This window comes from Vespa crabro, chromosome 2, assembly GCF_910589235.1.
Source record: "Vespa crabro chromosome 2, iyVesCrab1.2, whole genome shotgun sequence".
Classification (NCBI taxonomy): domain Eukaryota; kingdom Metazoa; phylum Arthropoda; class Insecta; order Hymenoptera; family Vespidae; genus Vespa; species Vespa crabro.
Window position 1 is genome coordinate 2,080,177 of NC_060956.1, and position 24,824 is coordinate 2,105,000.

Sequence of the window (24,824 nt, forward strand, 5' to 3'; positions counted from 1 at the left end):
TATATATATATATATATATATATATATATATATATATATATATATATATATATTGCCAATATTTTTATAGTTCAACTATTGTTTATATAATAAAATAAATAATGCTAAGTTAATTAATTCTTTTGTATTTAATAATATATTTAAAATATCATACAAGTCCTATATATATATATGACTTGTATATACTTGTCTTTAATTTATATAGTACAAGTTATATATATATATATATATATATATATATATATATATATATATATATATATATATATAATATATTAATTATATTGTAAAAGAAATATGCATATTTGCTGATATTACGACGTATATATCTAACGCGGATCAAATGCGAGAAGCACGTGCCATCATCGAAGAAGGATATAAATTTGAAAGCTGAAAAAATTGTGTGGAGTTCATCACACAATTTACTAACATTATTTCCTGTTTTTATTCTAAGTCTGAAAAAAAACTAGAAAACAAAAACTAAAAACAAAAAAAAACGTGCGAAAGGAATTATTTTAACTTGACAAAGTTTATTGTTCACCGATACGATGTAGTTGACGCATGGTGATAAGTATGACGACAGTGTGTTGTTTATTTTCTCCGCTTGGCGCTTGTGTAGTAGTTCACATTTTGTCCATACACATGTGTCATTGAAATCACATAGAAAATACGCTTCGAGTGGAGGAAGGAGGTGATGAATTGCCTTTTAAAATGTGCTACAAGTGTGTTTCGTCACGGATCTACTACTCGAGAACTTGTCAGTAGAGCTGACGAATGAGAATCCTACTTTAGATGTCATGATTTATATTTTCAGAACTTATATTTATTTTTTTTCACTTGGTATTTAGATGCATTTGAGAAAACACGACGCCTAGTGGTAATGATAATAAGTAGGCCTTTACACTCTTCATTTTCAAAGATAGTCTAACATAACCTTGAAGTTTTGACGTTTGGTAAATTAATAGAAAGTTACCCCCATGAAATAGCAGGATACGATAAAAATGATTGTGATCTTGGTTTCTCTTGTTTTAAAGTATATTATATAACGTTGAAGTATAAAAGTACCTTGTACAAGTTTGGTTAGTAGAACTTTACTGTCTATATATCAAGAATTATGAATAGAGTTTATATACACTTTGCATTGAAAATACTCTTTCGTAAAGTATATTAATAACGTAACGTTCTCTTTATTTTAAAACGTTTTTATTTAAAGTTATTTTAATTATTTTTAATCGATATTGATAATTTCGAGATTTAAGTAAACTGAATAATTAAAATAATTTTACATTTAAGTCCTAATTTTGTTTAATTTATTTTTTATTATAGGTTTTATCATAAAAGATATTAAACGTTAGCTGGGGTTATATGATGATGACTGAAAATAAAGGTATAGGAGGTTATCAAGGAAATATAAATTTCAATGAACAAAGATTATTTAAATTGCAATGTTTTATTAAAGCATCAGATATACAGCATAGTGCCCAATGTGAATATGAAAATAGATTATTTTTAGCACTATCAACTGGAAATGCTGATATTATACTTTATTATAAAAAGGACATATCCTCTATACCGATTATTAAAAGAATTCCTTGGTTTAAAGGAACCCATAAACAAATAACAGCTTTTTGTTTCGACCCTTATGGGTCTTGGCTTCTAACAACTACTAATGATAGTTGTTTATATATAATTCCTGTTTTAAAATTAGTTGATGAAAAGTGTACTTTTAGTGAACGATGGCGCACTGATGATATAACAATGATTACATACGTTGGTACACAGTCTTCACATTCCAAGTAAGAGTAATTTCATATAAATATATTATTTTTTTTATATTAATCTAGCAAATAATGTAGACTTAATTTTATCATTGTCTGTTTATATAATAATAATTTTATTATTAGTAATAATTTTATTATATACTTGTATATCTATAGACCAACAGCCTTAATTTGGTGGCAAGATACAAAAACATCTACAAATATGGGTATTGTTGGCACTGAATATGGAGAAATAATATTAATAAATCTTGAAAATGGTCAACAAGTAGGCACAGCTCATGTTAATGGACATATTATTAGTCTACATATTTGTAAAGAAAAAAGTAATGATAGTATCTCACTTTTAATAACAAGTAAAACAAAACAGCAGTGGCGTTTATTGTTAGAACATCGCACGTATAGTTATTCACGTCAATTTGAAAATGGAGAAATGTATACACAATCACCGACGAATGAAATGATTTATGAAAATACTAAGTCTTTTGCTTCTACAAGATCTAGATTGCAAGGACTTAAACAGTTATCTGTAGAAAAACTTGCTATTCTTAGACAAAAATTAGTGGAAACAAAAAATCAGAACTTAGGAGAAAATACACGATATCATGGTAATTGTTTTATTTGATATATAATTACTGAGACTCAATACACTTGAGAAAAATATGCTCTTATTATTTTTACAGATACTGGAACTAATAAAGCTAGTAATTTGGCAATTCTCAATATTGATTCATGTTCAGAAGATTACATTGGTACAATAAATCCAGAACCAATGTCAAAAGACACATTTCTTACACCACAATATGACAGAAAAGGCCAACAAATATATACGTGCTATCATCTTGAGAGCAGTCATGTAACTGTAAGAATGATTGCGTACTATTCTATATATGAAATATATAGGATAAACTTATAAAAATATAATATTTTTTATATATTTCATTTATAGGTACATGGGTCAGATTTTGATGCTGATCCTTTATCTATTCATAAAGTACCTGAATCTTGTGAAAATATTTTATTAACTCATCAATTGTTTTTTGTTACTGATGCTACGCAATATACTTTATATGTATTATCTGATCAAATGTCTGAAGTTAATCCAAACAGAGATTATAAATTTAATCCGGGATGTATCATTGATCAGTTTTCTTTTGAGAACAGTAAAGAAATTATTCATGCTGTTTATAGATTTATTGACTTTGCAAACATGACATCTGAAAAATTATCTCATGACGTTGAGAACTCATATACACCATCATTAAAAATGAAAGATACAAAAATTGAGACACCGTATGTAGAAACTTGTATAATTGTAACAAATTATGCTGTATATGGAGTTGTGCTAAGGTTAGTTTATATATTTTAATTTTTAAATTTTAATAGATCGATCATAAAGAAAATATCTTGTATTATATGCTAGTATATTTTATTGATAAATTTTATTTATTTTTAGGAGACCATTATTATCTGTCTTTATGGAATTAGTCTTAAAAAGAAATGAATTAGACAAGGCAGGAAAATTGGCTTTGATATTTGGTATGAATTCACAACAATTATTTGAATATGTTGGAGATATATTATTGGCAAATAAAGAATTCCCACGTGCTGTAGCTTCTTATAAATTATCTAAGGTACATGACATTATTCTTCGTTATTTAATATTAATATGTTTCCAATAAAGTTTGTTTCTAAATTCTAATAATTTCAAATTATTTCCAGTGTGGACTATTGAAAAGTATTCTAAAATTTGCATCAGCTGGCCATACCTCAGAGCTCTTAAGTAGTCTAACACATTGTTTGATTTCTCCTGCTATTAGTGAATTGTCAGCTGCAACAAGAATACATTTGTCAAATTTATGTATTCTTGTTTTTATAGAAATGACATTGAGAGCTGCACCGCATCAATCTAAAACTATTTATAAAGATTTCTTGTAAGTATGAATATTACAAGATTGCATAGATTTTTACAATATTATAAAATTATCTCCAATTCACCCATAATGAATATTATTTTCAGATATTTCTTATCTACAAACTCCTTTTATGATGAACTTTTGGCTATTAATATAGCAGGTCAGACCTGTCTTTGGGAAGTTTTACATCATTTAGCTACACAAAGATGTCTTTATGGACAAATGTTGGATGTCCTTATGAAGACTATACATTTGTTTGATGCAAGCAAATCTATACCATGTATGTACATATTTATATATAACTGAATGAACTGACATTATCACAAATAACACATTATAAAAATGATGCTCACATTTTAGATGGTTTGTTAATATGTTTAAGTGAACCTAACTTGATGCAAGCAATGCTGATAAATCCCAATCTAGCTAGAAAACATATTTCATTTATTGTTAATAGTATTTCAGAGTTACAAATTTTCGTATTACAGGTGAGAATTTAATATTATTTTTATATTTATTTTTATATATTTTACATCATAACAATTTATGATATTCTTTTATAGAGGTTGATTACTTTATATGATCCAACAAATCCAATTATGAGATCCAGATTGGTTAAGTGTAAAGCACGGCATAGGACAACTTCTTATAGTTCTCAATCTAGTCAATGTGATTCTATAGATCTTGCAGAGAATAATGTAAATATAATCTTGAACAAATATTATAATTTTTTTTTCTATGTCATATTCAATATCTAATAAATTTTATGTCTTTACATAGACAGAAGCTGATACATTGGTAGAAGAAATAATAGAAACGTTTTTGTTGATACTACTTACTTTGATTCATAAAAAGGTCTTATTAAATCAAACTTGTACTTTAGGTTACAATATACAATTAATGGGAACAAGAAAGGTATTTTTTTACTTTATTAAATTTATCTAATATAAATGTCATTGTTAAATCATAATTATATTATTAAATTTTATTTTTTTTTATTAAAGCAAGAACACATCAATCGTATTTCAAGTGTTGATTTCAAAAGAAGATCTTTGAGTGCAGGTTTCTCTCATGTTGCACTTATTAGAAATGGTGATGTATACACTTGGGGTAGTTCTATACAAGGATGTTTAGGTAAGAGAAAATTAGCATTAATTTTGTAATCACTTTTATTTTTTATTAAGTAACAAACGAGTTTATAAAAATCAGTAACTATTTAAGACATTTTATATATGATGTGTATATAATGTTTAGGTACTGGATCATCTGTTTTAAGATATGGTTTACCTAACAAAATTAATTTCTTTCGCAACATGGAAATGGAAGTTTTTAGTGTATCATGTGGACATTGTCATACATTAGCAGTAACCAATAATGGTATTTATGTTTGGGGATCAAGTAAATTTGGTCAATTAGGACTTGGTAAAGTGTTACAATGTTCTAGTCCTGAATTGATCACTAGTTTGGCTCAAGAAATGATTATTGATGCTGTAGCTGGGCAATACCATTCAATGGCATTAACTGCAGACGGCCGAGTTTTTACTTGGGGCTGGGGAGTTCATGGTCAATTAGGACATGGAAATACTGATAAGCGTAATATACCTACATTAGTTACCTCTTTACTAGGTATATTTATAAAACATATTAGTGCTGGTCATGCACATTCATTAGCTTTATCAGATGAAGGTATTGTTTATGCATTCGGATGCAACGTATTTGGACAATTAGGAATTAGTAATAACATTAAAAGTTCTATACCTATAAAAGTGTTATTGACCGAAAAAATTTCTCTGATAACTACTGGATACTTTCATAATGTAAGTAAATAGATCTTTCTAATTCGGAATTGATTGAAATTATTTTTTGAAACTTATTTATTTATTTATTTCGTTTAGTTGGCACTTAGTACTACGAATAAATTGTACGTATGGGGTGCAAGTCCAAAAGTTTTAAAGTTGCAAGCACAAGCATTAAAAAAGACACGCATATTGGAACAGCAAGAAGCTAATGAGAAACAGGCTAATAATTTAGAGAAAAATATTGAAAAGGAAGGAAATGATACTGCAATTAATAAAAACATACAGGAAACGGCAAAGGAAAGTAATACACAAATTTTATCGACAAAGATAATTACATCTAGTCTTCAATTAAGAAAAAAACAATTTGAAGGTACAAGCACAAGGAATATTAATGTCGGCTTACTTGAAGAATCTCAGGCTCATTTAAAACCTTCTCTAGTAGATACAAGTTTAGTAAAAGGACGTATTATACAGGTTTGTACAAGGACGCATGTATAGTTATAATGTTATGTTAAATGCAAATATTATACAATATTTTTGATGTTATACAGATAACAACAGGTTGTCATCATAATGCTCTCTTAACAAAGGATGGCTCACTATATACTTGGGGTTGCAATATAGATGGGCAAATAGGCAATGGCACAAAATATGAAGTTTCTATTCCCACACCTTTGAGTTATAATCCTGCATCAATTTTTGCTCAAGTAGATTCAGTGACGGACGATAAAAATGGAAATGTAACTAATCAAAAAGAAGAAAACGGAAAATCTTATACGGAAAATTCTGACAACAAGGAAAAAATTAATACTACGATAAAATCTGTTGGAATTTATTGTGGATATGATTATACAGTTGCTATGCAACCAGGTAAAACATACAATAATGTTTCTTTAATAATAAATAATTTATAAATGATTTCTTCAACAATATTATATCTTAAATTATTTTTTATCTAGGTGGTACTATTTTGGCATGGGGTAATAACAATAGGGCTCAATTAGGACGAATATCTATCAAAGATACACGAGATACTGATGAAAAAATTGTATTACTTAAATCATCTAATATAATTTTAGATGTCCCTAATATTCCTGCACCCATTATTTCTTATCAGAGTTATGATATTCCTTCTCTTGCCGGTTTTATTTCTCCTTTGAGTGTTATTGAAAAATCACCAGCAGAATTAACCCTTCACTACGTACTTGAACATTTTAATGGATTATATGATTCGACAAAAATTATGGAGAAGGTTAATATACATATATTATATTTATTTTATTTTATAGACTCTTACATGTTATAGATGTTAAATTTAATCTCAGATTAATCTCTTCACTTTTATGTATTTGCTTTTGCAGTGTATTGAATTAGAAAATTATCAAGCATGCTCAAACGTAGCTGCTTTGCAACATAACTTTTCTGATGCTTTTTCATACCAGTTGAAAGCATTGAGTGCAATTAATTTCCAATTATCTATGAAACCAGTAACATTAGAAAGCTCGGATGAAGCAACAACGTTTGATAAAGATAATGGATCTGATATTTCTTCTTTAACCGAAAAATTGCAATCTGTAAATTGTAATTTAAAAAGGAATACCGAACTTTTTAATAAACAAGTGGAGAAAAATTTGATTGAATCCGTGGAGGATTATGCAGCGAAAAATAAAATGAAAATACCGTCAAGTAAATCTTTGAATAGTTTACAAACTCTTGAAGAAGGTTTGTATGCTTTTGATTGTCAAGGAGGCTCAGAAGAGTTGTGTAAGGAACCAAAATGTGAAGATATACCTCTAGATATAACCGAAAATGTACTTGATTCTGATGTTATTACACCTGATCCTGAACAATGGATAGAGCATGCTATTTTTGAAAATAATATATCAGTAGAATATGAGAAAGATGATGTTCAAGATATATCTTCGAAATCATTAGGTGTAACAACAAATAATGACAATAAAGTGACGATGAATGAGGAAAGAATAAAAGTAAATCATAAAAAATCTAAAAGTGCAAAGGAAATGAGACACTATCACAAAAATAATCTTGTAAATGAAGCTATAAAGGTACTTAAATTTTATTTACACGAGGTAGAAAATGAAGCGGACGTTGTTAAATGCAACATATTGCAAAATGCATTAGAATTTTGGATACAACATGATTTATCCATTCAAAGTTTGGAAAATATTTTTTTTGAACATATACATACTATCTTTTATCCCCTTGGATTATTGCTATTTTGGTAAGTTTATATATGTATAATGCATTTTTAATGTTATTATGTATTTTCTATTTGATTTCATAAAGTTTTTAATTTAAGTACGATTTTAATATTTTCTTTAAAGTCAGGAAACAATCGAAATCTATTCCGATGAGAATAAAAACGATGAGAAGTCTAAAAGTATGAACATGACAGATTTGTTTTCATCTAAATTTTGCCTACAAATTTGTTCTATGTTATTACAACATATAAACGAAGGTAAATTGATAATATTGCTTTATTTATTATATATATAGATTTTTTTGAATAAATAAATAAATAAATAAAATATGAAAATGTATAAAAATAAATAATAAAAAATTTTTTATTTTATATAAATTATATGAAAAACAATAAGTGATCTATTGAAAGGTATATTGTTGCAGATATAGTAATGCACAATAAAGTAACACATATATTTTAGGCCAACCTACTCCAGAATATATTAAACTTTTGTCGTCCTTAATGGCTGATCATTATGGAGTACCACTTACTGGATATCCTGGTTCAAGTAGAAATAATACTTCAGCAGATATGATAGAAGGAATAATTAGCACAGTGTCTACTGAAAATGATGCACCTAGGCCATTTGTGCATATTAAGGTAACAGATATTTTGAAATATTATCAATTTATTGGTATTTATAAATCTCTCTCTCTCTCTCTCTCTCTCTCTCTCTCTCCCCCTCCTCTCTCTTTCTTTCATATATATACATTTATTATGATTTTTAATAAATTCTGTTAATGCAAAATAATAATCAGGATTCAGATGCAGTGTGTAGTTTCCTTGCAATGGAGGAAGATTCAATGGTATTCACTTGTGGACACCACTATCCACTTTCTTTATACCAAACAAATATTATACCGGCAATGGAAACTGAGCTACTAACGTCAGAATCATTACTTCTTCCATGTACAGCACAATTTTTAGGGAAAACGTTATCTCAAACGTTAAACCCAGATATTCTATGCCCTTTATGTATTCCAAAAGCATTGAGAGCACTAGTGAAAAAAGATAATAAATAATACGTATGTACCTGAGATTTTAATTAAATATAAAAATGTACATTTCGTAAAAAAAAAAGAGAAAAAAAATTAGAAACACATATGTAACGTCATAATTTAAGTATTGCACAATAATATTTGGATCTGTCAGTGCCATATTAATCACAATGTTATAATGAAAATGAATCGTTAAGGTAAAGTTTTCAATTCTCTGATTGTCCTTTTTTTTGTTTTTTGTTATATATATATAATATAAATTATCTCAATCTCAGGACAATTTAATTCAAATTGCACAGTCTTATAAAAATGAATTAAATGCGCACATTAGTAATTTTTTAAATTAAATAATTTATCATTTTGATCGATTGCAAAACAAATAAAAAAAAAAGAAAAAAAAAAGAAAAGAAAAAAGAAAAAAAGATACGATTATTTCCTTTTATATAGAAAAAATTGCATATATTATAGTAACGATAAATTTGTGGTTTTCAACAAACAATATTTATCATGATAGTCTGAATGAAATTTTATCAAGTAAACTAGTATATAGATATTACATATTCTAGAAGTAAAAATTAAAAGATTTATAATCATTTTAGATCTATCATTGAAATTTTATTACTTATTTATGGCTTTACATTGATGCTACAATTTCATGGTTTTATTAAGAATACTTTAGAAATTAGTAAATACATTAAATAGTAACACATTATTATTACTAATTTGAGATAATAGGGGTATACATATATAGGTCCATTTTTAATATATAATATATATAAAATTGATATTGTATAAGTCATAACTTTTTAACTTCTTTATTAAGATTGAACAAACACGTTAAGTTTTTTTTTCTTTCTTTTTATAGATGCTTATTAATATATTAAATTAATTTGAAAATTTTAATAAGTTCACTTTACACAATCTTAACTTTTAATGGGAACTTTATCAGTAAAGTAATATATTACTGTTTAAGATGTCATACATTACAATCGTGGATTTATAATGGACAAGATGTCCTAATGTAAAAATTTACATACATAATTTTTTAAATATTAACATTCAAATCGGTATAAAAAAAAGGAAAAAAGAAATAATAATAATTTCTTTAATTAAATATAAAAAAAAAACGCACAGGAAAAGTCAAAGAGGGAAATGATATAACAATATTTAAGTTAATATATAAACGAATATAACATAAAGTATTAATGATTAAAGGCTGATTTCTGAAACTCATAAATCTTTATATGTCATTCTCTAGTCATTATGATATGTGCAACGATTGTATAAATGTATGCATATTATTCAATGCAACATAACTAAATGTATATTATACACAACTTTCATTTTGATTAATTACTAAAATTTAACTTTAGTACTGAATGATCTATAAAATATGCATGTAATATTACACATTTTATTCTAGATAAAGTATTGTTTTATATATTTAAGAGATCACCTATGTCTTTTAATGAATCTGAACAAAAATTTAATATTATTAACAATTAGGATAAAAGTCATGGTATTGTTTTATCTATGATATAAATTATGAACAAATTATATTGGAAAATTAAATCGTATAAAAGATCTATTATACAATTTGATGCATAATTTCGTTTAATGCTTACGCAATTTGATATAATTTTGATATAAGTAATATTATTATTTATTATTACGTATATGTATATGTTAATACGCGAATTTCGTTCTATATTTGGGTATAAATTGACTTGGTATATTTAAAAACAAATTTTCCATGACGTACGAAACACACTCTGTCTCTCTCTCTCTCTCTCTCTCTTTCTCTTTCTCTCTCTCTCTCTCTCTCTCTCTCTCTCTCTGTCTCTCTCTCTCTCTCTCCGCGTGTGTGTGTGTGTGTGTGTGTGTATGTGCAATAATCTTTAAAATTAATTTTATGATTAAATTTTGATAATAAATAATAAATACATTCGGAGTGATGTATTAATTCAGTTAAAAAATTCACTAGTATCATCAATAGAAGGAAAGTATATAAGTATATGTAGAATGTTTTTAAAGCGTTCTTCTCCGCGTGTGTTCGATATGATTCAAGAAAAATCAATTGCCTCGAACAATATATAATGTACATTTAAATAATTAATATATCTTGTAATATAATTTTAATTTGTATAAATATGAATGTTGCGAATATATATATATATATATATATATATATATATATATATATATATAAATATGTAGAAAGTCTTTCATTAATAATAAATAGTGAGAAAAAAAAAGAAAGAAAAGAAAAAGAGAAATGTTGAAGAAGCAATTAACAAATTAATAAAATATATAATAAAATAAATTAGATAGAATTAATGTGTTTTATTAAGGAAAAAAAAGGAAAGAAAAGAAGGATCCATTTCATTCCCACACAATGAAATTAATGCTTTATGTATATTTTTTTTTTTTCGTTATTATTTAATTTGTTCCTTATATACACCATAAAATAAAAAATCATATTAGCGGATTACATATACACAAGATATTTTGCGTACGTCAATAAAAATATGCATCTATTATTTATTACATTTACATGTAACCCTACACGCAATGTATTTTAATTAACTTAATTGTAAAAATTAATCTGACTTCGCTCGATACTTGTAAAAATGTAGAAAAAAAAGAAAAAAAAAAGAAAAGAAAAAAGTTCGGATAAATTTCGAATAAATAAATGTGATCTATGAAATGTTCTCCAAGAAAACATCGTGTCTATCATATAAATAAAAATAAAGAGAACTATTTAATTAAATCATCTGTGATCATATGATATTGAGTATTTAATTCGAATAATTTGAAATATAAAAGTTATAAAAATATTTATAAAGATAGAAATATCTTTTATAAATTCGTGATTTAAATAGCAAATAACACATGCGTTTATATATTATAATAAACAATTAATATATCGATTGATCTGCTTCAAAAGAATATATTCCTCATAATCATATGTTAGTTTAATACTATTTCAAATGGAAAAATTCATTCTTCCGTTAATTAATCAGGAAAATTTATATATCATAGATATTTTTTATGTCAGGAAGAACAAATATTTTATTATTAAATTTTCCAATGTTTCAGTTGAGTCGAGAATTTATAGAAAGGATTCTAAATCTTACTAATATTTTTTTCAAGATGATCGAGTTCAGACAGAATAGCTTTAGGAAGATCATTACCAACTTGTGCATCGAAGTATTCTCTTAAATCTTTCACCTCTTTTTGCCAAAAAGATTTTGGTATCCTGAACAATTCATCTAGATCGATATCTTCTTTCAAATTTTTCAGATTAAGCGAGTCGATCTTCGGTATAAGACCAATCGGAGAATTTCTCGCTATGTTCTCGTTGTCGATCCTACGAAGGATCCAATCCAAAACACGTGAATTTTCTCCGTATCCTGGCCAGAGAAATTTACCGTTGGCATCCTTTCTAAACCAATTAACGTGAAATATAGCAGGTAACTTAGCGTTTTTAATATTAGCCATGTTCAACCAATGATTGACATAATGCCCAAAATTGTATCCGAAGAAGGGTCTCATTGCGAATGGATCGTGCATAATTACTTTTCCCTGATGAAGAAATCACGAGGTCATGTTATTTGAAATATTGATTGATTATTAATAGTATAAGTTAATCGATTGTTTAAATTTTATGTTCATTTTATATGTACCTTGTATTCCGCAGCAGCAGTTGCTTCGGATCTCATCGATGCTCCAATGAAAACACCATGTTGCCAATTACGTGCTTGGTATATCAATGGAACACCCTCTGGTCTACGACCACCAAAGAGTATCGCATCGATTGGGACACCATTTGGATCTTCCCAAGCTGGATCAATTATCGGACATTGTTTCGCAGGTGTACAGAATCTTGAATTAGGATGAGCAGCTGGAGTTTTTGAAGACCTCTTCCATTTGCTATTACCTTTCCAATCGGTAATCTGTTAATAAGTAGCATTTTGATTCACTTTATACCTTTATATTTTTATTTATTTATCTTTTTTTTTTTGTTTTTTTTTTGATAAGTTAATGAATTCCTTTTTACCTCAATGTAATCATTCATTTCTTTCTCCAGTTCTTCCCAAAAGACACCACCGTCTTTTGTAGAAGCAACGTTTGTAAAGAGAGTATTTTTAAAGATCGTCAACATAGCATTAGGATTGGTCGCTGTGCTTGTTCCTGGAGCTACACCAAAAAATCCATATTCCGGATTGATCGCGCGAAGTCTACCTTCGTCATCGAATTTCATCCAAGCGATATCGTCTCCCACACATTCAATTTTATAACCCGGAAGGGTTGGCCTCATCATTGCCAAATTTGTTTTACCACAGGCACTTGGAAACGCGGCGGCTATGTAACGTTTTTTACCACTTGGATTGGTGATTCCTAATATCTAAAAGAGAAAAATAGAATACATAATTCAAACGTTAGGAAAACAATCAATCTAATCGAATTATAATTCCAAAGGAATTATTATCATTATTATTATTATTATTATTATTATTATTATTATTATTATTATTATTATTATTATTATTATTATTAACTTACCAACATGTGCTCGGCTAACCATCCCTCGTCTCTAGCGATCGTTGATCCAATTCTTAAAGCGAGACACTTTTTACCAAGCAGAGAGTTACCTCCGTAACCACTACCATACGAAACGATCTCGTTTTTCGCGGGCTTGTGAAGGATAATTGTTCTCTCTGGATCACATGGCCAGGATGGATAAACGATGACATTCGAATCCATTTTGGGTGTACCAACCGAATGTAAACATTTGACAAAGTCATCATTGCCGAGTATTTCCAAGATCTTTGTACCCATTCTCGTCATGATCTTCATCGAACAAACAACGTAAGGTGAATCTGTTATCTCTATCCCTATCTTAGCAAGCGGAGATCCAATTGGTCCCATGTTAAAAGGTATCACGTACATCGTACGATCTAAACAATTAAACAATTTATAATTTAATAATTCTATTTATATATAATAATATATATATATTAAAATAAAATCGACTAACTTTTCATGCAACCCGGGAATCGTTCGAGAATAGCTTTGTCCATGTCATCAGGCGAAATCCAGTTACCAAGTTCACCAACGACACCTTTTCTAGGCGTTGGAATCGTATCATTCTTTTTATCCGTGCTAATGAACGTACGACTTTCGACGCGTGCTACGTCCGCTGGATTCGTTCTGGCCAACCAACTGTAACGATAAATAATTTCTTTGTTACTTTAGTTTATTCTTTTTCGAAAATTACGAATATTCGTTCATTAAAATACAAGCGGTATGTAAAACCAACCAGTTTTCATATTTTGGTAAAGGTTCGATCGTCTTATTTCTTTCGAGAAGTTTCAACAATTCTACATGTTCAGTATCACTCCCATTACATATGTATATGTCCTTGGGCAAGCACAGAGTAGCACACTCTTCAATATAAGCACGAATTTTTGACGAAAGTGGTATGCTCGGTACATTCAATAACGGGATTTTACCAATGCAATTGTATCCATTATTCAATGCTTCTACGGCACGTGTAACCAAGTTCGAAACTCTATAAAAAAGATATCAGTTAATAAATATATCGGAATAATGTCTATCAGAATGATATTATGATTAGAAAAAAAATTTGTCAAAGGTCTTTATTGATTTAAGTCAACGATACGTTCTAACGTCGAAAGGTATCTTTGTTATTTTGTACATCCTTTGTTTTTGTTTCTTTTTTTTTAATTATTTATTTAATTTTTTTTTTGTAACTCTTGCGACATACGATAAAATATCAAGGATGCACTTTTACTTCTAAAAAAATATTCTTTGTCTTTCATGTCTCTCTTTACTTCTTGCATGCGAATGAATATAAAAATATATCAAAACCTGTTTCTTCTTTTTTTCTTTTTTTTCTTTCTTTTTTTTTTTTTTCTTCATACGCACATTTCTAAGATAATAGTTTTCGCGTAGAGCATAGCGATATCTGCATTACATGTAATAATACGCGATGGTTCAAGTAATTCGTTCGCCATACAAGATTTTATTATTCTTTCGTTAAACGTACTTGAAGTCTTTCCAAAATTTGCCATAATCTAATTTCCATTAAAATAAAATAAAGAAACAGTATCATTCTAAATTTTATTTTAATTTTTATTCTCATTGAAAGGCTTTATATGATGGCAATAAAAGCGGATTTAGATAAAATTTTTTTTACACGAACGATTTATGTTACGAATAAAATATTGATTCAGCGATAAGCAGAGAGAATACGACAAGATACATATTAGCATTAACGGGAATAAAAATAAGATAAAACAAAGAGGGATCTAACAAAAGATTTAATAAAGTGTCATGATCATAACTATTGTGTTACTCACTGCGGATAGTAAATGTCGGTTGCGTACGGCATGTTTCGTTTGAGTATGGTACGTTTATAGTTGGCGGGAATAGATTGCGACAAGATCGATAGGTGTGTACGTTTTATAGATCCTGAGGAATTAGTGATCAATTCGTGAAATTTAGATCGACGAAATTGTAGGATGTATCGTAAACGATTTCCAATTGATTCACGTGAAACACTGTTACAAGAAACGATTGCAAAATTTCTTATATTATTTGTCTGTCTTCTTGTGATCCTTGAGAAGCCGTAGTTGAAAGATACTTGTTCGAGTACGACGGGCATGTTGGTTTGTCGAAAAATCGCGGCTTTTATATATCGGTAGAATAAAAGTGAAGAAGAAGTGGAAATTGAAATTGTTGTTATGAAAAAAAAAGCGCCTTGCTATTGGTGCTTTTAACGAAGTCGAAGAATTTCCGGTGATCTATGAACAGCATGTATATAAGTGGGGGAAATCTGACTACGCGTGTGCGTATATGCGTCTCTTTCTCTCTCTTTCTATCTCTCGATTTCTCTTTGTCTCTCTATCTCTCCGTGCAAAATCAGTCCTCGTTCCGGATCAGCGTAAGTGATCGATATACAGATAGATCGATATATACAAAACGGCACGTGAACGATTCTGTTTTTCACGAACGATACGACGAGACTATACTCTTTGCCTTTCTCGCCTTTGGATCGGTTCCACCTATCTGTGACCGCTTACTCCCCACCGTGTTTCTTAGCTCGTTATAAAAGAGTAGTTGTTTGGCTTATTCTTTAGGGCTAGCTTTAAAAGAGGGGAAGAAAAAATATATGCATGCTTACGTATTATTCTACTTCTAAATATATATATATATATTTAAAGGGAGAGAAAGAGGGAGAGAGAGAAAGAGAGACAAGGAGAGAAAGAAAGAGATAAAAAAGATAGATAGACAGAGAATGAAAGAAAGAAGATTATTAGAAAAAAGGGCTGATAGAAAAGTATTACTTCCTTGTTCGAATAAAGATAACACTCTGATAAGCGCAGTAATAAGCACAGTGGTAAAAATCCTCTTCTTAATGTTCCAAAGGAAATCGAAGTGGTAAGAGAATGAAACTATTCGGGCAAGTAGTTACGGACGTTCAAAAAAGAAGAAAGATGATTTCTTACAGTAGAAATAGACGATAATACGAAAGACGAGATAAGACAAGACAAGGTAAGACAAGGTGTCAGCTGCTCGATCTTTCAGTTTAGACTGCTGTATTTGCGTCTATCTCTTTGTAACAAGATATTACTTATTCGCCTTTTGATGAAAGTAAAAGCCGTTTCGTATGATCGACCAACGCAACAGTATTTTATTATATCGATATCTGTCGCCACGTTTTACGTCATTTCAACGGAACCTTGAACACTCTCTCTTTCTTTTTTCCATTTTCTTCTTAATTGTCTGATCAAAAGAAAGGATCCATTGTGTTTGATTATCTGGCCGATTTATTCGAATCGGCTTCCATTGAATCGATATAACAAAATAAAGAAATACTTTAAACGTTTTTTTTTATTATTAATTATTATTAATTTTTCAGAAAATATTTATATATGTGTCAAAATTTTCATGCACGTATATATATGTGCGAGCGCGCGCACGTGTGTATCACGTACTTATTATTATTATTATTATTATTATTATTATTATTATTATTATTATTATTATTATTGTTGTTGTTGTTATTTTTGTTTTCCTTTTTCTTTTTCTTTAAATTAAATTTTATGATTATGACTAAAAAAATGTTTATACAACTTAATTTTTTATACGACTAAAAAAAAAAAATTCACGTACGTAAGAAAGTTTCAAGGTTTTCGTTCGTATTCCAATAACGGGATAATGTTAACTGAGAAATACGAAAATTTGACTTTCCTTAAAACTTTATTTACGAGACAGTATTTTAAATGATAAACATTGAAAATTTGTCGATCGGCTGACTAATTGTCGTTTCATTTTTAACGTTATCTTGTTAACGTAAGTATAAAGGTGTGCTCGTAGGTGTTATATATTAGACTTCTTTTATATTTACGTAACACGTTTTACCCATATTTTGTTTTTTGTTTTTTTTTTAATCATTAAAATGTAATTAAATGTAATTCGTTTATTTGTCATCATAGATAATTTTTTTTTTGAACTCTTATATATACGCGTTTATATAGTTATGTATTAAGGATCAAAGTACACATACTCATACATACATATATATACACACACGCATATATATATATATATATATACACACAGATGAAACATATATCTCTTACGTATTCAATACGATCCTAATTTATTTATGTAGATCGTTCTACGCACCTGAGTTTACTTTTATATACTATTATATACTAGGAAATCGATACATAGATATACATAACTACAACTTGTTGAAAGCCTATGTACAAATATTTATCTCATTATCAATGTTTATAAATCTAACGTAAGTGACTTATATTATAATATGATAAAAATGAAAATGAGGGATGAGAATTTATTATTATATGAGGATAACGATATCATGTTTTATTGGACTATGTTCTCGTACACGCGTCTGTTTCTTTTTTTTTTTTTCTTTTCTTTTCCATTCCTTTTTTTTTTTTTTATTTATCTCTTTAAATTATTTTTCTCTTTTTTTTCTCTTTTTTTTTCTTTTTTTTTTTTTTATTTTTATCCTAAAGAGCTTTAGTTCAAAGTATAAGTATCTTGAATATTTCCGTGGAAAATTTTTGATACTAATAAAAAGAAAAAAGAAAAAGAAGAAAGAAATGAAACATTACAAAAAAGAAAGGAAAAGAAAAAAAGAAAAACAGAAATGATACGATTTACGATTATCATCAAGTTATATCTTATAAATCACGATCTTAAAATAAATATCCTATTATACAGAAAGTACAAGTTAAAAGAAAATTGAAAAACAAGGAAAAAGGAAAATAAAAAAAAATCATATGATTTATGATTACCATTCAAGTTTACGATTAATTAATGTGAAAATAAAATGGATATCGTGGAGAATATAAAATACAAATAATTTCTTTTTTTGTTCTCGTTAATTGATCATTTATATTAACAAAGTCCCATCGTTCGTCGACAAAGTAAAAGAGATTTATCTCTTCTGCTTATTGAAGTTGCACTTCGCAATTAGAGTTTCTCTCTTGTTAAGATTGTTATGTTTTTTGTGTATTATTTCATCGCGGCATGAACGACATTGTTATCCTATTATCATGAAAGAAATGATTGACTCTTTTGTAAATTATCAAGTCCAGACAGTGACTGGACTACGGACTGGACCAGGAGCGGATTCTGTCAAGGTATTAACCCCGTTTTAATAGACTTTGAACGATACGAAATCATTATCCAATTATGAATTCGCATTAAACGAAGATAAAAAAAAAAAAAAGATATGTTCCGGACAATTTCATAATCGTTTCAATTCCAAAATTCCGTATTTGTTTGTTTGTATGTTTTTTCTTTTTTTTTTTTTTTTTTTCGTTTTGCTTTATTTATTTAATTATCAGAATGACGCATTTGCAAGATTTGTGTTTATTTTTTATTTTTATTTTTGTTCATTTATATACTTTGTTTTTCTTTTATTTTATTTTTTTTTTTATTTATTTATATTTTTTTCTTTTTTATCGTAACATAAACGAAAATAATAAATTTTATCTTTGCGAAGGAATACGCTACAACAAGATATATGGAGGAATATCATTTAATTGGAGATATGCGCGTAATTCATATGATTGATTTTTTTTTCTTTTTTTCTTTTCTTTTTCTCTTTTTTCTTTTTTCATTTTTAACCTCGACGAAATTCCATTGATCACATTTCATTAAGTTTTAATCTAATAAATTATTTAACTAAAGAATATTTTATGTTAATTTAAATATTTAGTAAAAATATTTTTTTTTATCCTTTTTCTATCTTTCGTTTTTTTTTTTTTTTTTTTTTTTTTAATTAAAGTAATGATTAATTGATATAATTAAATGTTGTAAAAATAATTCACGTGCCACGTCCGAATTATATACATACGTATTTATATGCATAGGTGCATAATATTAAAATTAAAGAATAGCTCTGTTGCATGTCTATTTATAAGTATAAATCGTGTCAATAAATTTATTTATTGAACCGCAACAACAGAAGCGAAACGTGCGGCTACTACCACGTTGGCTGTTATTAATTCATAATTGAAATACATTCTACTTTATAATACGACGAACAAGAGTCAATATTTTCCATGGCGGACCAGCGGAAACCTTAGATCAATCGATTGACCAGTGCGTGAGTATTTCGTTTCGTAATGATCGATCGTGTCTGGATATTTATAAATAAATATCGACGTTTTATTTTTTCATTTTTTTTTTATTTCTTTTTCTCTATTAACTGTCTGTGCAAACTTTTCAATGTATGTGTATATATATATATATATATATATGTTTTTATAAATTTATAAGATTGATTTTTACGATCGACCTTAAAAATTTTCAAAGACAAAAGTCACGTTCAACGAGAAATGCCTGAGATTATGTTAGAGGTTACACATATGTACATGCGGATAAATCCGGTGACGGGTAAACCAGATTGGCCTAGTTTGACGTTGGAAATGTTTATCGATTAAGTTGATATTACTATAACACGTATAATGTTCCGGCAATTGAAAACAAGCAAATAATCATTTATAAATTTACTTTTATTTTTTATATTGAGATAATACATTACGTGTGTGTATATGTGTATACATGCACGTGGTAGATTTCCTCTCTTTAAAGAAATCCAAATTTATATATTTGACATAACAACTTTAATGTAACAATCTGTAAGTATTGTGCAATAGTAAAAAGTTCGTGTATTTTTTTTTTTAATAATTATTTTTTCTTTCTTTTTGTGTGCGCGTGTGTGTGTATGTGTGTGTGTGTTTTTCTATTTCATTTATCATTTTTATTTAAAAATGTGAAAGTATAGAATTAAAAAAAATTATATTAGAAGGTAAACAAGATTATATTTTGAAAGACTATGATCCAATAAATATGTACTTAAGTTAAAAACAATTAAATATTCCATGTTGCTCGTAAATATTTTTAAATCGTATATATAAATACATGTATAGTTGTTGATAGTCTGACGTATCTGGAGGCTCGTCTGTTTGGTCTGCGATACGTTTATCGGTATTTATTGCATAATGGTAGGCTCGCTTATGCTATTAGTATGATGTACATATAAATAATGATTTCGCAATATAATCATTTTTCAATAGGAATAATTTACTTCTCGATTGAGTAATATTTGTTTCTTTGTTATATTCCTATTTTACTATTAATCGGAGATAGATATGCATATTATATACATTCTGGAAATGTTTATATATATATATCGAAATTGTATTTTTCAGAAAATTTCAAATATGTAAAATATTTTGTAAAATATGTAAGATTATATATATATATATATATATATATATATATATATATATGCAAATCTTTCTAAAAAGTATTACAATTTCGAGTATTATAAAAGTAAATAAAAATGTTGAAATATATAAAAATTAATTTTTGAGATTGATTTTATTACGAAAAGATCAAATCGTTCAATTACTATCATGTTATTTTTATTAGAGAGAATTGTATTCTCTAGGCAACAAGAATATAAAACTACTTCGACCCTTGTTCAATGTACTCTTTCCTCTGTTTCTATCGATATTCGCACTCTTTGTTAAAGACATTTTTATCGTAGAATATGTCAGTATTTATCGGTCTTATCTATTGTAAATGCTCTAAGCGAGGCTGCTTTTTTGAATTGTAAATGTTTAGAAAGTTGCTTTCTGTATTAAAAGATCAAAGAACCCCCTGCGACGCATTGACCAACTGTTTGAGAGAATCATTATCGAATGATCTTTAACCTTTTGATACTTCGTAACAAGAAAGGATTTATTTATTGTCCTCTTTGATTAAAAATGATTTATTGCGACAATTCGCGTTGATTAAGGGATACATATTTTTTTTTTTTTTTTTTTATAAAACTAAAAACGATTTAAACGTTTATTGACGATTTTATTTATAAATAAAATTAAATAAAAGTTATTCGATTAATAAAGAAAGAAAATGTTATTTGTAATATCGAAAATATGATTCGTATCTTATTGAAAAATCTAATTTTAAGATTCTTTCGAAGGTTTAATAAGATTAATTGAATTTGTAATTTCGCGCTTGACAAGATGACGGGTTTAGCGCGATAGATTGGATTAAGATCGATGCAGAGACATCTATGATGACTTAATGGAAACTTGTAGCAAAATATTGTATACTCGAACACGGTCGATCCTTAAATTTTATATATCCCGTGGCTATATCAGCTGTTTGCTGCTAGTTCGCCAGCTGTAGCAGGGAGTTGAAGTTTATTGTTTGGGAAGCAATATGGCTATCTGGTGATTAGTAATTGTGCGATACGCAAGACAAAGAAACAACGCAGTTCTCATGATATTTGGAGCCGCGTTGTAGATAAAATAGTAGTTGATTTAAGTAAAAAGTAAATATAATAAATAGGAATGTTGGAGCTCGAGGTAGTGCCCGAAAGATCCCTTGGTTGTGAGCAGTGGGAATTTATTTTAGGCAAGTGACGAAACACTTTTAACGTATCGCTACTTCGTGTTACTTATTACGCGTTATTTCTTCGTTTGAAGAAAGATTTATAAAGAAAATATGTATAATGCAAACGCATAATGCGAATGTTATAAACTCAAGAAATCGTATCAACGATATCGTATTTATGGTACTCCGTTTATCTGTATCCTTCTATTTGTAAACACTTTGACAATTGCGTGTAAACAAAGAAACAGAAAACGAATGACAATGTTTGTTACACATTATATAATTGAACTTGCCTTGTTTTTTGTCGTTTATTTGCAAAATCAACATCCACAAAGTAAAATTCTATATAATCTTCTATTGTTTAAAAGGTTTTCCTGTTATTTCCTATGTGTATTATGCTTTTCTCTTTTCTTTTTTTTTTTCACGTGTTCTACGTTGTTCTAAAAGTAAAATATGAAAATGCAAAAAGGATATCGCATTACATTATAATCCATATCTATAGTAGGAAATAATTTAAAAGTCATTCTGTCATGATTAGTCATTTTTTAAACATATCTTTCTTTTCCTCTTTTTTTTTTCTTTTTTTTCTTTTTTTTTTTGTTTAGGTATGCATTTTTCCCAATCTGTATCGATAATACAATCTCAAGTGGGCATTATAAGAGGAGTACAAGTACTTTATAGTGATAGTGTAAGTAAATAATTATTATTTTTCATTGATATCTCTTATATCAATAAAAAAAAAAAAATATTTTCTCTTTTTACATTCATAGAATCCATTAGAAGTAGATTTAGTAATAAACTTACCTCATGACGGCGTTAGACTCATATTTGATCCAGTGGTGCAGAGGCTTAAAATAATTGAAATTTATAATATGAAATTAGTTAAATTGAAATATTGTGGTTTACCATTCAATTCACCCGAGGTGTTACCATCGATCGAACAAATTGAACATTCGTTTGGAGCTACTCATCCTGGAGTGTATGATAGCGAGAAACAGGTATTATAATTATATTTTCATCTTTATGTTAAAATATGATTTGTGAAGTTTATTAAATACTTATTTCTTAATTAATTGCTTAGGTTTTTGTGTTAAACTTCAGAGGATTGTCATTTTATTTTCCAATTGATTCAAAATTTCAACCAGGATATGCACATGGCTTAGGGTCATTACAATTTCCAAATGGTACTTCTCCTCTTGTTGCAAAAACAGCTATTTATGTTGGTAATATGGCTACTGGTTCCAGTAGCGAAGAACATAGTTTAAAAGCCCCACCACCGCCATTACCACTTGTAATTATTTTTTCTTGATCAATTGATATAAGTAAAAAATTTGTCTAAATTATTATTGAATATTAAATGTTGACATTTCAACAGGTGTGTTATCATAATAATTTATATTTGGAAAAGGCTGAAGTTATACGCGATAAAACACATACACGAGGACTCAGACTACACCTTTTCACCGAAGGAAGTTCCGTAACAAGGGTGCTATTAGAACCGAAGAAGCGATCTCTCACCAAAGAAGTATCTATCTATACTTATTTAACATTATATCCAATATAATCTACACGTTTGATACACAATTATTTAAATTATAGATTTTATTTGGTGATACATGCGAAGATGTACTAAGTGCTCTTGGTGCGCCATCAAGAGTATTTTTTAAAGCAGAGGATAAAATGCGAATTCATAGTCCTCATGCACATAAACGTGATAAAATTAGAAGGTCTGATTTTTTTTATAATTACTTTACGTTAGGATTGGTGAGTATTAGTCGATATTAAATAAAATTCATTTGTAAAATTTATGATATATTATTGTCTCTTTTGATTCCAGGATATATTATTTGATGCCAAAACTCAGTGTGTAAAGAAGTTCGTTTTACATACTAATTATCCGGGACATTATAATTTTAATATGTACCACCGTTGTGAATTTATATTAATTTTACCTCCAGAAAATAATTCCACTGAGTCGGGTAAACTTATTGACGTTTCCCCATCTCCAGTTACGGTAATTATTTTTAACACAATTAACTTTTACATCTTTAATGTTAATGAAATATAACGTAAGCATTGAAGATTGTTATCTCTCAGATCACTGCCTATACAAAATGGGATGGCATAAGTGAACAGTTAAAGGCAAGTGCACGTCCTGTAGTGTTAAATCGTGCATCTTCAACAAATACGACGAATCCATTTGGATGCACGTTTTGTTATGGTATACGTGATGCAATTGTTGAAGTTATGGCCAATCAGCATATTGCCAGCGTAACTCTCTATAAAGCAGCGTGACCATAATTATATTTCAATTATGGTGCATTAGAAAAAGACCACTAAAAGGAAAAAAAGAAAAGGAAAAAAAAAAAAAAAGAAAAAAAAAACAGAAGAAAGGCAAGCACACCTTTGAGATAGATATGAAAGCAAAACAAATTTACAGTTGATTTTTGCATATCTCTCATTGAAAGACTGCATGATAAAGAGGCGTATGTCAGGTGGAAAAAATTCATAAGAACACTCATAAGGTTTTTAATAATAATATGATTTTAAGATGCAAGCATTGTGATTGAGGTAATGTTTGAGTACTCATTTGCATCGATATTATGATGTAAGGATGGAGTTCAGAGGCAAAAAAAAAATAATTATATCGTTTTTCATAACATTTATGTATGTATCCTTAAAATTTACACATTCTTTTTTTTTTTTAGTGACATTTAACATAAAAAAAATTTCCAACACCGAAAGATCAAATTTAATAGTTTATTTTCAATGTATTTTACAATTATATATTTATCATATAGCAAAGAAGAAAAACGTAACACTTGAGCTTGAATATATTAAAAAAGAAAAGAAAAAAAAAAAATAAAATAAAATAAAATAAAATAAAGTAAAATAAAATAAAGTAAAGTAAAATAAAAAAGTAGTATCAAAAATTAATATGAATTTTGATAGTTGATAAAGTATAGTGTTAATGCAGCGATAATGAATAATATAATTATACTATATATATACGTACATATACATATTTATAAATATGTAGTATATATATACATATATACATTAACATATGCTTAGATGAAGTAAACACT

At 27.9% G+C, this 24,824-nt stretch overlaps 3 protein-coding genes across 6 annotated transcripts in view; 2 read left to right on the forward strand and 1 right to left on the reverse strand.

The window, feature by feature from the left end:
* Window positions 1-303: 303 nt before the first annotated feature.
* On the forward strand, window positions 304-8,967 carry LOC124421633. Of its 2 annotated transcripts, XM_046957033.1 has the most exons (21): window positions 304-757; window positions 849-1,079; window positions 1,327-1,796; window positions 1,938-2,386; window positions 2,462-2,640; window positions 2,728-3,128; window positions 3,235-3,412; window positions 3,501-3,712; window positions 3,799-3,974; window positions 4,055-4,182; window positions 4,258-4,392; window positions 4,475-4,609; window positions 4,699-4,828; window positions 4,949-5,511; window positions 5,590-5,967; window positions 6,045-6,363; window positions 6,453-6,745; window positions 6,855-7,735; window positions 7,839-7,972; window positions 8,178-8,356; window positions 8,515-8,967. In XM_046957033.1, the coding sequence occupies exons 3-21, from the start codon at window positions 1,366-1,368 to the stop codon at window positions 8,776-8,778; spliced, it is 5,565 nt and encodes a 1,854-aa protein (XP_046812989.1). In that variant the 5' UTR covers window positions 304-757; window positions 849-1,079; window positions 1,327-1,365; the 3' UTR covers window positions 8,779-8,967. The 2 variants fall into 2 exon arrangements, with proteins under 2 accessions (XP_046812989.1, XP_046812990.1); XM_046957034.1 differs by lacking the exon at window positions 8,515-8,967 and having other exon boundaries at window positions 304-1,079; window positions 8,140-8,317.
* Window positions 8,968-11,168: 2,201 nt separating this feature from the next.
* Window positions 11,169-15,791, reverse strand: LOC124421532 (phosphoenolpyruvate carboxykinase [GTP]-like). The gene is made up of 7 exons (XM_046956804.1): window positions 15,141-15,791; window positions 14,078-14,329; window positions 13,796-13,980; window positions 13,321-13,715; window positions 12,815-13,162; window positions 12,441-12,710; window positions 11,169-12,339 (listed from the first exon to the last, which is right to left on the reverse strand). The coding sequence occupies exons 1-7, from the start codon at window positions 15,443-15,445 to the stop codon at window positions 11,881-11,883; spliced, it is 2,214 nt and encodes a 737-aa protein (XP_046812760.1). The 5' UTR covers window positions 15,446-15,791; the 3' UTR covers window positions 11,169-11,880.
* Window positions 15,792-21,484: 5,693 nt separating this feature from the next.
* LOC124421845 (PHAF1 protein CG7083) overlaps window positions 21,485-24,824 on the forward strand; it is a 3,949-nt gene continuing 609 nt past the window's right edge. Inside the window, exons 1-8 of one of the 3 annotated variants that reach the window (XM_046957498.1) lie at window positions 21,485-21,756; window positions 22,341-22,423; window positions 22,506-22,733; window positions 22,817-23,026; window positions 23,111-23,260; window positions 23,335-23,499; window positions 23,573-23,749; window positions 23,818-24,824. The exon at window positions 23,818-24,824 is cut by the window's right edge and continues 609 nt beyond it. In XM_046957498.1, coding sequence (XP_046813454.1) covers window positions 21,693-21,756; window positions 22,341-22,423; window positions 22,506-22,733; window positions 22,817-23,026; window positions 23,111-23,260; window positions 23,335-23,499; window positions 23,573-23,749; window positions 23,818-24,030 — 1,290 coding nt within the window. In that variant the 5' untranslated portion in view covers window positions 21,485-21,692 and the 3' untranslated portion in view covers window positions 24,031-24,824. Of the gene's footprint in view, window positions 21,757-21,796; window positions 21,917-22,340; window positions 22,424-22,505; window positions 22,734-22,816; window positions 23,027-23,110; window positions 23,261-23,334; window positions 23,500-23,572; window positions 23,750-23,817 lie in introns of those variants that run through there. The other 2 variants (XM_046957499.1, XM_046957500.1) reach the window with 2 other exon arrangements.